This window comes from Gavialis gangeticus, unplaced genomic scaffold, assembly GCF_001723915.1.
Source record: "Gavialis gangeticus isolate Ggan-Ray unplaced genomic scaffold, GavGan_comp1, whole genome shotgun sequence".
NCBI classification, from domain to species: Eukaryota; Metazoa; Chordata; order Crocodylia; family Gavialidae; genus Gavialis; species Gavialis gangeticus.
Genome location: NW_017729030.1, coordinates 22,429,024 through 22,443,403, shown reverse-complemented (window position 1 = coordinate 22,443,403; position 14,380 = coordinate 22,429,024). Strand labels below are relative to the sequence as shown.

The 14,380-nt window shown below is 43.1% G+C and overlaps 1 protein-coding gene across 1 annotated transcript in view; it reads left to right on the top strand.

Moving 5' to 3' along the window:
* Positions 1–14,380, top strand: part of PRSS12 (protease, serine 12) — a 147,754-nt gene that overhangs the window by 46,274 nt on the left and 87,100 nt on the right. Inside the window, exons 5-6 of the mRNA XM_019521823.1 lie at positions 803–953; positions 13,853–14,031. Coding sequence (XP_019377368.1) covers positions 803–953; positions 13,853–14,031 — 330 coding nt within the window. The remainder of the gene's footprint in view (positions 1–802; positions 954–13,852; positions 14,032–14,380) is intronic.

The window sequence follows — 14,380 nt, the reverse complement described above, 5'->3', positions numbered from 1 at the left end:
TGAAAAAACAATACGATCTGATGTCATGACAGGTGAAATGGCTAGATGAGTCTGCAGAAATTCTAAGATTCATCTTCAGCATAGCAGTAAATGGAAAGATAATAGGGTAAAAGTTAATTGAATGAAGAGCAAAAACTGCATTGAATCATGCATTTGTCATGATTCAGTTGTCATGATTCAACTGTCATTTAGATAACATACGTTTGTTAACTTTTTCAAACACTAAAAGCAGGTCAAGTTAAATATATTAATTTGTCTTTTTTATGTCATTATACCTTCTTGCTGAGGTATGTAGACATTGAAGGAGAGGCACAGGAGGGGGCCTGTTGGTTCCAGCATAAGCAAAGAATGCATCCAGCCAAGAGGTTAGAGGAAAGCATATTCATTAAATACTTCAAATGAAAGGTACAGCTTGTGATCAGGAATTTTTTCACTGCATTCAAGGGGGACAGGATTTTCCACTGAGTCCATGATTAAGTCAGTGAAGCAAATGTGGCCATTGCTTATACTGGTGCAGTTCCCATGAATGACGGCTGAATTTTTCCTGACTGCCCTAAGTTTCTGTAAATGCACAGGCACTTGCATACCATTACACAGGTAAATTCAGTATGGCTTCTCATCTGTATAATAATACTCTGTCAATATGAGCTATTCTTTAACTTGATAAATCTTGAAATGAGACTGATTACAAAGTTTTTTAATTCTTGCCAGGTAAGCCTTAACTATCTCCATTTATCTATGTCTTATAAATAACATCTCTGGAAATAAATGACATTTTCCTTTGCTTTGTGTTTAACTTTAGCCTCTGTCTTTATTCCAATACGCCTGGCTGATGGGAGCAATGCTTATGAAGGAAGAGTAGAAGTCTACCATGCTGGCCAGTGGGGGACTATCTGCGATGACCAGTGGGATGATGCAGATGCGGAAGTGGTTTGTAGGCAGCTTGGCCTTGGGTTCGTCTTTTTCTAAATATGTTTTACTTCAACAACAAAGCAGGAAAATTAAAGAGCAAACCTCAGGAATGTCAAAGGGAGTCCATGTTAAGCCTGATATTTTCCATGCCAGGTATCTGTTTCAGGCTAACCAAGATTTCTTGTTAGACAATTTCAAACATGGTCCAAACATTTCTAAGCAAGAGGTTAAGGAAACATGCTGTAAAAATTTCTTATAACCATTTCAATGGGACCTTGGGGGCTCAATGAATTGGAGTGGGGACGTAGAATTTTCAGGGGCATCACTTTGCTGTCAGGGGTGTTTCCCATTCCATCCTTGTCCCCACATTTGACCAGCTCATGGTCCTTTGAAAATTTCAGGTTAGGTATGTTCTGTCCTGAGTCTACAGAAGCTAAGCAGGACTTATTCCTCCTGGCATGAGAGCTGAATGCAGGGATTTTTCTTTTCATCATGTTTTTCTTCAGTACTCTGAGAGCCAGCAAGAAAGAGATGTAGGAACCTGCTTGACTAAAATGCTAAGGGGTGAGGATCCAGATTAAGGAGGAAAATGAGAAACCACAGTAGTGAAGGAGATGGAGACATGGAGCCAGTAGCATAAGGGAAGCTCTGGGCACTCCCTTTCACTTAGTGAAAAGGGAAGCTGGAATGGAGGCAGGCTCAAGGCTGTAGCAGCACATAGCTGAGTCCCCTCATCAGCTGTATCCTTACTCCCCAGGGGAAATGCCACTGCTAAGGAGAATTGTCATTGCCAGTAGTCAGGTTAACCCTTTCCTGGCTCTGTAGTTGCTGCTAAACTAAGGGCTCTGCATTGTATTTTGTTATATCAGTCTACAGAGGTTGTGGGTCAGGGGAGGGCTAATGTGGCTGTTCATGGCAACATCTATCCTTGGTTCCATTCTGGCACTCCAGTGCAAACTCTATCAGGTATGTCTCTATTGCCCAGGGCATGAGGCTGGGATGAAGAGCCATGGAGGGTGATGACAGTAGAGGGGCCTGGGACATTCAAGGAATACAAGCCTTTAGGTACTGGAGTCCATTTTGCTACAAAACCCGAGTCCCTCTACACACTCTTGTGCTCTCTCTGAGCAAACAGCCTTGTAGTCAAACTGTCAGCAAAATGTGTTCCTCATTGCCCTCTAGTGGTGGCCCTACTACTGCTATCAGCTCAGAAGGCAGAGGTCTGTATAATAGGTCTAAAATAGGGTTGTCCAACTTTAGTGGCTGGGGACCACAGAACCCCTAGCCAATCACCACATAGCCCCCTGCTGCATCATGTTACTCTCTGTGCCATGTGGCCCCTGCCACACCAGGCAGATATGCAATGCCACATAGTTCCTCTACCCTCATCTCATGGCAGCGGACTCCTGCTGTACTGCGGCAGCACCTCTATACTGAATGGGTTCTCTTTGATTCCCCTGGGGTCCCTGACCACAAGAATCTTGTTTTCCATATCCATGCTGTCCCATCTCACACCTGGGAAGCAGCAAAAGCAGGAGGGAGCGGGGGCCCAGAGACTCAGGAAAGGAACAGCAAAAGGGGGAGCGGTTCCTGGAATAGGAGTCTGGGGCCTGCGATTTACCCCTTAGGGGCCACATGTGGCCTGTTTGGCCACCAGTTGGACAGCCCTGATCTAAAAGTTTCTATCCCTGGTGATGAACCATGTGGAGATCATGATGGATTTCTCTTCTTTTCAGGTTACTTTTTATAAACTGAGGAAATCACATGCAAAAAGTTACGTGAAAAGAATGTTAAAGTTACAAAACCAAGTACTCAAATGGCAGGTTTCTAGAATACTCATGTAATCTCAATGTAAGGTTTTTGTGCATATGCGTTATGATAATTCTAATTACATGATAGTGCCCCATTCAGTGCACAAGTATCAACGAGCTATGGCAACATAGCATTTTGTGTAGACATGCCCATTAAGTTCCAATAATTCCTGAACTGCATTTAGTGTCACTGGGAAAGTTACTTACAATCATCATTACTCAACATTACTTATTACATTAAAAAAGTCATTTGCTTTTGCTTAATTTTCATAGATTTTATTTCGGTCATGGATCTACTTTATCTTCAGAGTAAAAGTGACTAATAGGAGCTCCTTTGTAAGTAGAGGCAAATTTAGAGAGATTTATAAGGAACGAGGATGTCTTGACAGGTTTATGCTCATAAACCCTGGGTTGAAGTTTCAGAAACAGGAGAAGGACTCAGTAGTTACAAAATGAAAAATAATTTAGGTTATAGTTAACATGTCTGGAAATTTACTGCACATCATAAAATAAAACTTGTCAGGAATAGCTTCCTATGCCTTTTCAGCTTTCTTTTAGCTTTACTACAAAATAAGAACACCAAGGATTACTGTATTTACTTCAGTTTCTCATCTTATATTCACATACAAAGAAACCTCATTAAATACACTGGACACATCTACATGAGCAATTAAGGTGCATGAATAAACTCTGGAGCTTATTGCTTCAGAGTGTATTGCTCCTGGTTTGAACATGCGCCTGGGAGCAATAAACTCCAGAGCAATAAGCTCTGTAGTTTATTCACGCACAGCATTATGAACTGGGTCGGAGCAGCCGAGTTGGTAGGGGGCCCTGGGTGTCAGCTTGCAAGCCTAAGGCTGCTCTCTGCAGCTCAATATGCAGTGAACAGGCTGACTGGGGCATGGGTGAGGCTAATTGGCAGGCAGCTCCCATACTGAAAGCACCCTCATGCCCCAGCCAGCCCCTCCAGCATCTATACACGTACTGCTGTGGAGTTTTTTTACTCTGCAGCAGGATAGTACTTGTATTTAGTACTTGTATGCTGCTTTAGCTGCCTTTCCCCAGCTTCCAATGATGCAGGAGCTGGACCAAACACCAACTCTCGAAGATGTAGAGAAAGCTGTCAAAGAGATTGCGCCTGGGAAAGCAGCAGGCAATGGACAGATACCTCTGGAGCTCCTAAATGTAGTGGGGAGAAAGCTTGCAAGTGACATGCAAACACTACTCTGTGCCTATTGGGGAAAAAGCCATATACCCCAGGATCTGATAGATGCAAAAGTAATTGCTCTATACAAAAATAAAGGGGACAGAGCAGACTGCAACAACTACTGAGGGATATCTCTGTTCAGTGTGGTTGGCAAGGTGCTTGCAAGGGTCCTGCTGAAAAGACACCAAGTCCCTGTTGAGAGAGTCACCCCTGAGAGCCAGTGTGGGTTCAGAGCTGGGTGCTCCATGACTGACATGTTCTTCACACTGTTTGTTGCAAGAGAAAAGCCATGAACAACCCCCTATGTAGTACTTGCTGATGTACAAAAGGCCTTTCACATGGTTAGCAGGAATGGCATCTACAAGATTCTTTTGGAAAATTTGCAATCCACAAAAGGTGTTCTTCCTATTTAAGGAATTCCATGAGGGAATGAAGACAAGCATCCAATAAGAAATGAAACATCATCAGAGTTTAGCATTGAGACTGGCATGAAGCAAGGCTGTGTTTTAGCACTTACTGGCTTTGGCATCTTCTCTATGCTTTTCAAGTACACTTTTGGAAATGATTAATCTGGTATACTAACTGAATTGAGAACGGACAGCAGCTTGTTCAAAATCAGATGATTTCAGAGCAAAAGGCATGTCACCCAGCTCACAATCCGGGATCTGCTCTTTGTAGATGATGCTGCATTAGTCTGTAACTCACCTAATGAATTGCAGATTATGATGAACAAGTTCTCTGATGCATGCATCAAGTTTGGCATGGCAGTCATTATCAAGAAAACAGTTGTCATGTTACAGGGCACCAACATCTCACCCAAAAATCTATGGCAATAATGAAGCTGTGGACAGTGTAATCCACTTCTGCTATCTCAGCTAAACTCTTACCAGCTCACTGTGCCTTGATGGAAAACTTGATGTGAGAATTGGCACAGCCTCTGTCACCTTCAGCAAACTTATGTCACATGTCTGGAACAATGAGTTGCTAACTATGAACACAAAGGGTTCCATCTATCAGGCTACTTATATCCTCAGTAACCTCCTTTAGGATTGTGAAATCTGGGTCATATACTCCAAACAGGAGTGGAGGTTAAAAAGCTTTCACCTTTGCTGTCTCAGGACAATCCTTGGAGTCACTTGGGACCAACATCACCACCAGCAAGATCCTTGAGAGGACCAGCCTACAGTCTATGCAGACTGCTGGGTACTTGCAGGCTTCACTGGCTGAGATACGTGGAATGTGTGTCTGAAGATCTTCTGCCGAAGACAACTCCCACTGACAGCTGGGAGAACTCTGCCCACAACCACTAGAGGTGTGTGAAGCAGGCCTTATTTGATTTGGATTCAGCCCGAATCAGGGACAGTGATTTGATTCGTGGATTTGGATCATTGTCCCTGATTAGATTCAGCCAAATCTGAATCTGAGGATTCGGAGAATCAGCAATTTGGACATAGACACAGCTTTAAAAGCTTTTTCTACATACCTTGAGGTACCAGTGTGGCTTGTGAACGGTGCAATACTGGCACTCATGGAGTGTCCTACAGGAGTGGGGGGGGGGCCCTCCACATGCTTGGCAGTGAACCCGGAAGTGCACCCTAAGCACCTACGGTTCACTTCCAGGTCCACCAGGGAGCATGCTGGGGAGCCCCCCCCACACCCCTTGTGGCTTGTTGATCGTCCACGGGGGGACCGTAGGTGCACCCCCCCAGACCCAGGAGGCACCAGTTGCCGAGCCATGGCGGGGTATGGGGGGGCACCCCCACATGCTGCCTGTTGGACCCGGAAGTGAACTGGAAGTGCTTCTGATCCACTTCCAGGTCCACTGCTGAGCATGCTAGGGAGCCCCCCATGCTTCTGTGGGACACTCCATGCACCCCAGCATCACAGTGTTCACAAGCTGCCTGGTACCTAGAGGTATGTGGAAAAAACATTTAAAGCTGTGTCTATGTTCAAATCTCTAAATCTTTCCAAATCTCTCTGAATTGATTCAGAGGGTTCCGATTCAATTCAGGGAGATTAAAAGGGTCCTCTGATTCAATTCAGATTTGGAGATTTGGCCACCAAATCATGCCAAATCTTCACCAAATTGAATCAGGGACCAAAGCTTCGCACAGTCCTAACAACCACTTAGTCTATAGAAGTTAGGTCAAGGCTGGTGCAGTCACCATGGAGAGCCATCAGAGGGCCCAGGATGAGGCCCACAGGTGAGCCAGGAAGCAGAGTGTGCTTCAGCATCCATCTGATGAGTGGACCTGTAGCCACTGTGGGAAGGCTTGCTGCTTGCACACTGGACTCTGCTACACCACTGCCAAGCACTACTGACTGACTGGATTTGTCGCGTCTCTTCATCTGTCAAGATGTTGGATGGCCATACCTGCTGTGGAGTAAATTAGTTTACTCCAGCCTAATAGGGGTGTATGTGTAGACATTGAGATGTTTACTGTGCAGCTAGTTTACTGTGCTGAAGCAGAGTGTGCTTCAGCATCCATCTGATGAGTGGACCTGTAGCCACTGTGGGAAGGCTTGCTGCTTGCACACTGGACTCTTCTGCAGCTAGTGAACTGTGCAATAAATGTCTTGTGTAGATACACCCATTGCCTATCATTAAACTGCTGCCAAAAGCAGCATTTGATCAGTAATGGAAACCAACTATGAAGTTAGTTAAATGCAGACAACACTAAGCACGACTATAAAACACTTGGCCCATACTGGGGAAACATACTGATCAAAACCTTTTTTTGTGTGCATGTGTGTGTGGGGTATGTGTAACCTTTAAAAAAAAATGGGTGGGTGTTTCCTCTGCAGGGAACACACCAGGCCTGAAGGTACTGCAGTAACAGGCTAGCACCCAAATAGCCAGAGCCTGCTGTGGTATCCTCCCCTCGGTACTAAAAATACTACATTTAGTGCAGTTTGGCTGAATAGCATATATCTTAGCCCCCATTATGCTCAGTCCCAATCACCACCAACTTTCTCTGAAGTCACAGTGAGCCACTACATTGAATACATCTTGACTTCCTTTTTACTCCCACAGCTGAGCTGTATCTGTCTTTCCCATTTCAAATAATTCCTGTTCCTTTACAAGCCTTAAATGTCTGGGAAACATCACCAAATGGGGTCCCAAATCTTAATCTCTCTGTCACCCCCTCTCTCAGCCTGTCACTTATGGTTAATGTTGCCCCGCCCTCCATGAGGTAGAGCCAGACCAGGTCATCCTGTGCCTCATCTGTAGGGACCTACTGAATTCATGGCAGAAGTGGGGTGTGCTGTGGCTCCTTTAATCTTGCAGGTTCCAGTGCATCCCCTTCCCTCTCTGCTGATTGGTGAAGGGGTCTTGCTTGTGGCTTGTTCCTGATTAGTGGGAAGGCAAAAACTGTGGTTTTAAATATGGTGTATTTTTGCCTCCTGTTGCTGAGTGGATATGGAGCTCCAGACAGATCTGCTGTTTGCTGCTGACTGGTGTGGAGGTAAAAATGGCGCCATGTTTAAAAATGCAGTTTTAGCTTCCCTGCTGATCAGAGGGGAGTGGCAGGGTCCTCTGCTAATCAGCAGCGAGGTTGGGGGGGGTGGAAGGAGAGGCAAGGGGTGAGTTGCGCATGGGGGAACATGCAAGATTAAAGGAGCTGCCATGCACTTTACTTCTGCTGTGAATTTGGTAGGTTCCTACTCATCTGCATATAACTTTCTGGAAGAGGATCCCAGGACTCATGACAGGAACACCTGGTTACACCTGGCTGTAGTCATGGGGGGTAGGTCTAATTAGCACATACATCCTTTATGGGGAGGATATCTGGAGTACACACACATACTGAACAGTGCTGAACTGTGGGGTCATCATGGCTTAAAATGCTATTGACTCTGCTGGGGCTGAACCCAATGAACTATATGCTAAACAATGAGCCTTTTGGCCTTGGACTAATATTATGCATATATTGCTCTCAGGCTCTCCCCCTCTAGCTTGATTCTATGGCCTTTTGGCTAGGGGCAAGCAAGACTAGGGGGCATCTGAACTCCAAAGCTCTGGGTTTGGGGCTTGCATGTAGGCTGCCTGCCATGGATTTGGGAGTATCTGAAGCCCCACAGACTTGAATAATTGAGCTCTGCTCAGGTGATAGAATTCGGAACAGATTTGGCTGATTTGGCCCAAGACATGAAATTAAAAAAAAACAACAAAAAACTGTACTACATATAAGTAGGTACAGAAGTGCTGCTTAAAAGTGTATTTATGGAATACCTATGCTGAAACTTGCAGCAGGTAAAATACAGCAATTCTGCATGAACTAAGTCTGTGGGTATCCACAGTAATTTGTCTATATGTAAATTACTATTGGCACGTGTTTCACAGTATTTTCAAATTTTCTCCTTGCTTCTATGTTCTTGGCTCATGGAGAGCAGGGTCTGACAGTAAGGAGGGGGCTGGGGAGGCGCTGCAGGGAGTAAATGTTGGAGGGGCAGAGGACAAAGGGGGCTATTTGACCCCCAGATTTATTTTCCCTGCTGTAGAGGGACAAATTCTATCTATAATTAGATTCTATACCTGGAAAATTATAACAAATTTCTAAATTTTTCAGATATAGAATCTAATTATTGGGAGGGAGGGTTATCTTGCATTCATCTTATATTTGAGTTAATATGGTAAGCAGAGAATCCTGTCCATTTACTTCATTATTTGGTTTCCCACATACTTTCTGATAAACGCAAATTGCCCTTGTTATATTAATCCTATTTGTGGTCTCTGCTGCTTTGGAAATCTAGAGATTCTCATTAGAGTATAATATACTCTCTTTCCAAACTCAAACCAATTACAATATTATCTCCTTGATGTCTGTAGGCTCTTAAAAGGTACATTTTTTCATGTGTTCATATGCCATGGAAGCCGTGCAATGAGATGCAAAAAACAGGAAGTACTATAACAGAATTATTTTGTTTTGTGTGTGGTTAGTTTATTATGTAAGTGTTAAATCAGATAAATATAGATACTTAAAAAAATTCCTACCAGTGGTCCAGAGTTAACTGTTATGCAAAATGGTTTCACTTATGCCAGCAATTAGAACTGCCTGCCAGTCTGCAGGTAGCATATAGAATTTACCTTATGGAAAACTTCCATATACTAACAAAAGTATCATTGTGCCCTTTTATAAAACCATGTTGCATCTACACATTGAATACTGTACCGTTTTGGTCCCCACACCTCATAAAGGATATACAAGAACTAGAGGAGGTACAGAAAAAGGGGAACGAGGATGATTAGTGATATGCAGGGGCTTCCACATGAGGAGAGGCTGAAGAGGCCAGGCATATTCAATTTAGAAGAGACATGCTTGAGGGGGGACACTATAAGGGTTTACACAAAACTAAATGGCAAAGAGAAAGTAAATAGGGATTTATTATTTGCTTTCTCTTACAATACAGAAACAAGGGGTCACAAAATGAAACTAGAAGATAGTAAGTTTTAAAAGTAACAAAAGGAAATTCTGTTTCTCACAGTGTGTAATTCAAGTGTGGAACTCATTGCCACCAGATGTTGTGGAAGCTGACAGTTTAGCTAGATCCAAAAACGGATTGGACAAATTCTTGGAGGAAAGGGGCATCAGTTGCTATTGATCATGGGAGTTAGGGATACAGCCTCTGTATCAGAACTTCCTAGACCTTAGAAGTGAGAGAGAAACAGTGGAAAAAATCTTGGTCATACTCAGTTCACTGTGCCTTTCAGCATCCACTCTCTGCCACAGTGGGCTCATTGACACGAGACACTATGTCGCTGTAGCAGCAAGCTATGGTGACCAATAATGTAGCGTCAGTGGGCACTAACCATGATGCCCCCACTACTGCGCAGTAGGGTCGAAAACAACCGTGTGTTGCTGGGACTGTGCAGTACCGGCAACTTTAGTACTTGTAAGTACTAAATAATAACTGCACAGTACCAACTGTGCATTCAGGGGCACATGTAGGTGTGCCCTGTGTGACACAGGATGCTGCACAAGATGGACTTATGGTCTGACTCAGTAAATGGAAGTTCTTATATTCTTAAAAGAAGTAATCAATTTATCCCAACGTTTTCAATACAACCTTAAAGCTGGGCTCCTAGGGCATTTTTACATGTGTTGCCTGACACGGCGCTGAGCGCTTTCCTTGGTGAGCCACACTAATTAAAAGTGCCCACATGTCACATAGATCAGCATTACCATGTATCCCTGCACTGAAGAAATGGTGGTGTGGCACTTTGAGCTAAAGCTCATTGGGTGTGTTTTATTTCAGATCACCCCACTCGTTATCTTGTCAGCGTGGCGATGTGCAGCGCCTTTGCTCAGTGGAGTCTGCTTCAACGTGATGGATTTCCAGTGCATCAGAGCAGGCTCCCTGCATGTGTATAGGAGCCCTTTGTCCTTATTTAGTAGTCCATAAAAGTAGTCTAGAGTACTCTTCTCACTGCCATCAGAATCAATGAAATCTGAAAGGGTTCAGCACCTTGAAAACTGGGCTATTTATTGATTTAGATATTAATATGGCTTAGTCACATGGGCTTGAAAAGAATTGGTCTTAGTGTAGTCTGGTTCTTTAGATTCTACATTACATAATAATTATGTATTCATAACATATAATCAAAGTCAAAGGTCTGATCAAGTACAGCAGTTCACTGGGCTAATAGTGTGAAGGTACTGTAACCCCGATCGATTGTGAGCATAACTGTGAGATAGTCAGGTGGGTGAGAAACTGGCTGCAGGATACAACGCTGAGAGTCACAGCGACTGGATCTGTGTCATCCTAGCAAGAAGTGGGCAGCGGTGTCCCACAGGGGTCAGTGCTCAGTGTAGTACTTGTCAACATCTTTATTAATGGAAAGGCTAAGGGATCTGGAGCTCTTCAGCCTGAAGAAAAGAAAGCTGAGAGGGGACCTGGTAGCAGCTTACTGCTCCGCTAGGGGAATACATCAAGGGCTCGGTGAGCAACTGTTCACCAGGGCACCCGAGGGGAAACCCAGGAGTAATGGGCACAAAGTCGTGGAAGATTGATTCAGACTGTCTACTACCTCATAGTAGAGGTACTAAACTTAATGCCCAGTGGCAAAGGTGAATTAATGAATGTGTAGAAGCACCCACTGAAAAAGCAATTTAATACCAGTATAGCTACAACTTTTATGTGTGCACAAGCCCTTAGGCAGCTTCTAGGTTCCATTAGCCTCTGTGATTTACTTTACCAGAACTATCCAGCTCACCCCAATCAGATATTTTCATTACCTGCAGTACATGCAAAGTGAGGCTGAAAATGCTGCTAATTAAGACATGTTTGGACACATTTAAAATAATGCTACTGATATCTTTCTTCCTGTTTTAGATATCCCTTCTTATCTTTGCTTGCAGTGCACTCAGGCAGGTACAGACATTCAAAAAGCCCAAGGTGGAATTGCTCTAAGTTGCACAGTTTTTTGTGAGTGGCATAGTTTAGATTGGTAGCAAACAGAACACACATTCACCCTTTAGTGGTGGGGCAAATCTTAGACTGGATTTCACCATTTTTAACCCAGTCTGTGTGCACCTAACTCCTGTTATGGGTATAAACCAGTTTCCAATCACTTATACTGGTAAAAGTATGATGTGCATACCTGACCTCAAAGACATGTACCATGTAGTGGATGAGCAAAGATCAAATGGATAAAAAAAAACCCAGACACACACACAAATTACCTGAGTTAAAAAGATCAGTTGCAGAAAAATAAATATCTCACCTGGATGGACTATCAGACTTTTAAATTGAAGTCTGAGAGTAAAGGTAACAATAAGACATCTATGCATATGCAAAATGCTTAGGAGATGAAATACTAAATCTTGGAGCAAAATATTTGAAACTTGGACTGAGTTAGGTATATACAGAATGGATCCTCCCTGTTTCCAAAAGGATGATGATTGCTATTTAAGAATATATGAGTGACATAGGCTAACTCTCACAAGGCTAATTATTAATAAGTAGCACAAAGCTCCATGCACAAAAATAGTTTAACAAACATATATATGATAAATACTTAAGGGTTTAATTGAAATGAAATTACAATAGTCAACCATTTCTCTGTACAGCCCACAGATCCCCTCAATTATATAAAACACTATGCATTCTTTATACATGATAGAATAGGGACAAGAACCACTATGTGAAGGGATCAAGCAATTAAGATCATTAATATTAACAGATATGGCTAATAAGGTCCCAACAGTGATAGCTGGAAAGGTCCTGATAGATCATCATGGACACATTTTGAATTTCTAAAGCTGTCCTGAAGAAGCAGAAAAAGAAAGAGAAAGAGGAGATACATTTCATTAGTGCAAATAAATGTAAGGCAAGTTAAGAGATCTTAATTATGTTCTCAGTTCTGTTACTGATCTGCTGTGACTTTTGCCCACTTACCTCTCAGTGTTTCAGTTTCTTAATCTGTTAAAAGGGAGTAAGCAAGCTTGCCTACCTTAAATTGGTGCCTTGACATTTAATAAGGATGCTTAAGAAATCACGTGCAAGTCACAGCTGAAATGAACGAGATAATTATTTTACCTGCATGCAATAAATGAGTATTTTGACAGGATGGTTCATGTCTATCTGTCCATTTTTCTCTGAGCTATTTCCTAGGAAAGTCAAATATAACAATTCTAAATGGACAGAAGAGGAAATATGTTAATAAAATATGATATGATCTGATGATGATGTCTAGTGCACAAACTTGTGTGGAATGTGGCAAGACATGAATATGATATGACAGTGAGGGAAAAACAATCAACATGCTCCAAGTTTAACATCTTTACCAATGATGTGGACATTGGTGTCAGAAACGCACTGGTTAAGTTTGCCAATGACACTAAACTTTGGGGCATAGTGTCCACACCTGAGGACAGGATAAACTTAGTAAATGGGCAGATACAAACCTGATGACATTCAATACTGATAAATGTATGGTACTCCACCTCAAGGAAAAAAACCCTGCAGCATACTTATAGGCTCAGCAGTGCTATGCTTGCTAGCACCACTGCTGGAAGAGACTTGGGGGTCATGACTGACCACAAGATGAACATGAGCCACCAATGTGATGTCACAGCTGGTAAAGCAAACAAAACTCTGGCTTCCATCCATAGATGCTTCTCAAGTAAATCTCAGGATGTCATCCTCCTGCTGTACTCGGTCTTAGTGAGGGTGCAGCTGGAGTACTGTATCCAATTCTGCGCTCCACAATTCAAGAAGGACATGGAGAAGCTTAAGAGAGTCCAGAGAAGAGCCACGTGCATGATCAGAGGGCAAGAGAATAGGCCTTACGAAGAGAGGCTGAGAGCCATGGGACTCTTCAGCCTGGAAAAGTGCAGGCTCAGAGTGGGATCTGGTGGCTGCTTATAAGTACATAAGGGATGTACATCAGGACCTGGGAAAATATCTGTTCACCAGAGCGTCCCAAGGAAAAACAAGGATCAATGGACATAAACTCCTTCAAGTCTGTTTTAGTCTGGACATAAGGAAAAATGTTTTTACTGTCCGAGCCCCCACGACCTGGAATAGACTCCCTCCAGAAGTGGTGTAGCCACCTACTCTGGACTCATTCAAGAAACGTTTAGATACTTATTTGGATGGGATCCTTTGACACCAGCTGACTTCCTGCCCCTGGGGCAGGGCTGGACTTGATGATCTTTGAGGTCCCTTACAGCCCTAACATCTTTGAAATCTATGAAGTTGGCTCCATAAAATTAAATTGGCTGTAGCTATTACACATCATATTAGATAGGTTGGATTTCCATGGCCAATCAAATAGTGACTCCCATTTGCTATTTGAAAATCTGTTGTTGGATTGCAGCATCTTTATCAAAGGATAACCAAAGTTTTAGCTACTATCAGTAAATTAAAGCTCTTTCTGACTGCTTGTATTCTAGAGGCTTTCCTTATATTTTTACAGGGGAATTGCCAAGGCATGGAGCCAAGCTTATTTTGGAGAAGGTTCAGGCCCTGTGCTGCTGGATGAAGTGCGTTGTACAGGGAATGAGCTGTCAATAGAACAGTGCCCAAAGAGCTCCTGGCAAGAACACAACTGTGGCCACAAAGAAGACGCTGGTGTTTCCTGCATACCTCTTACAGGTAGTTGAGTCAGCAGGTGTCATGCTAGGAGACAGTGACAAACCCAGAACTGAGAGACTTTGGAAAAGAAATATTTTAGAATGCTTGTTGCTCTGCAGCCAAGAGGTGGAAAAGTTGTGCTATCCCTCTCTCAGGAACAGCTGCATGCACATACAAAACTGTTAGGACAGAAGGTTTTTATTCAGTGTGCCAAGGTTCTTTGGGTGAATCTGATATCTTTTATTAGACCAACTAAATAGTTGGAGAACAATTTTTAAGCAAGCTTTCAGGTTCAAAAATCCTTTGTTGGGCTAAGGAAGTTTCAGCAGTTGATGTCTGCTCTTCCTGGATGGAATGAAAAGTAAAAAAG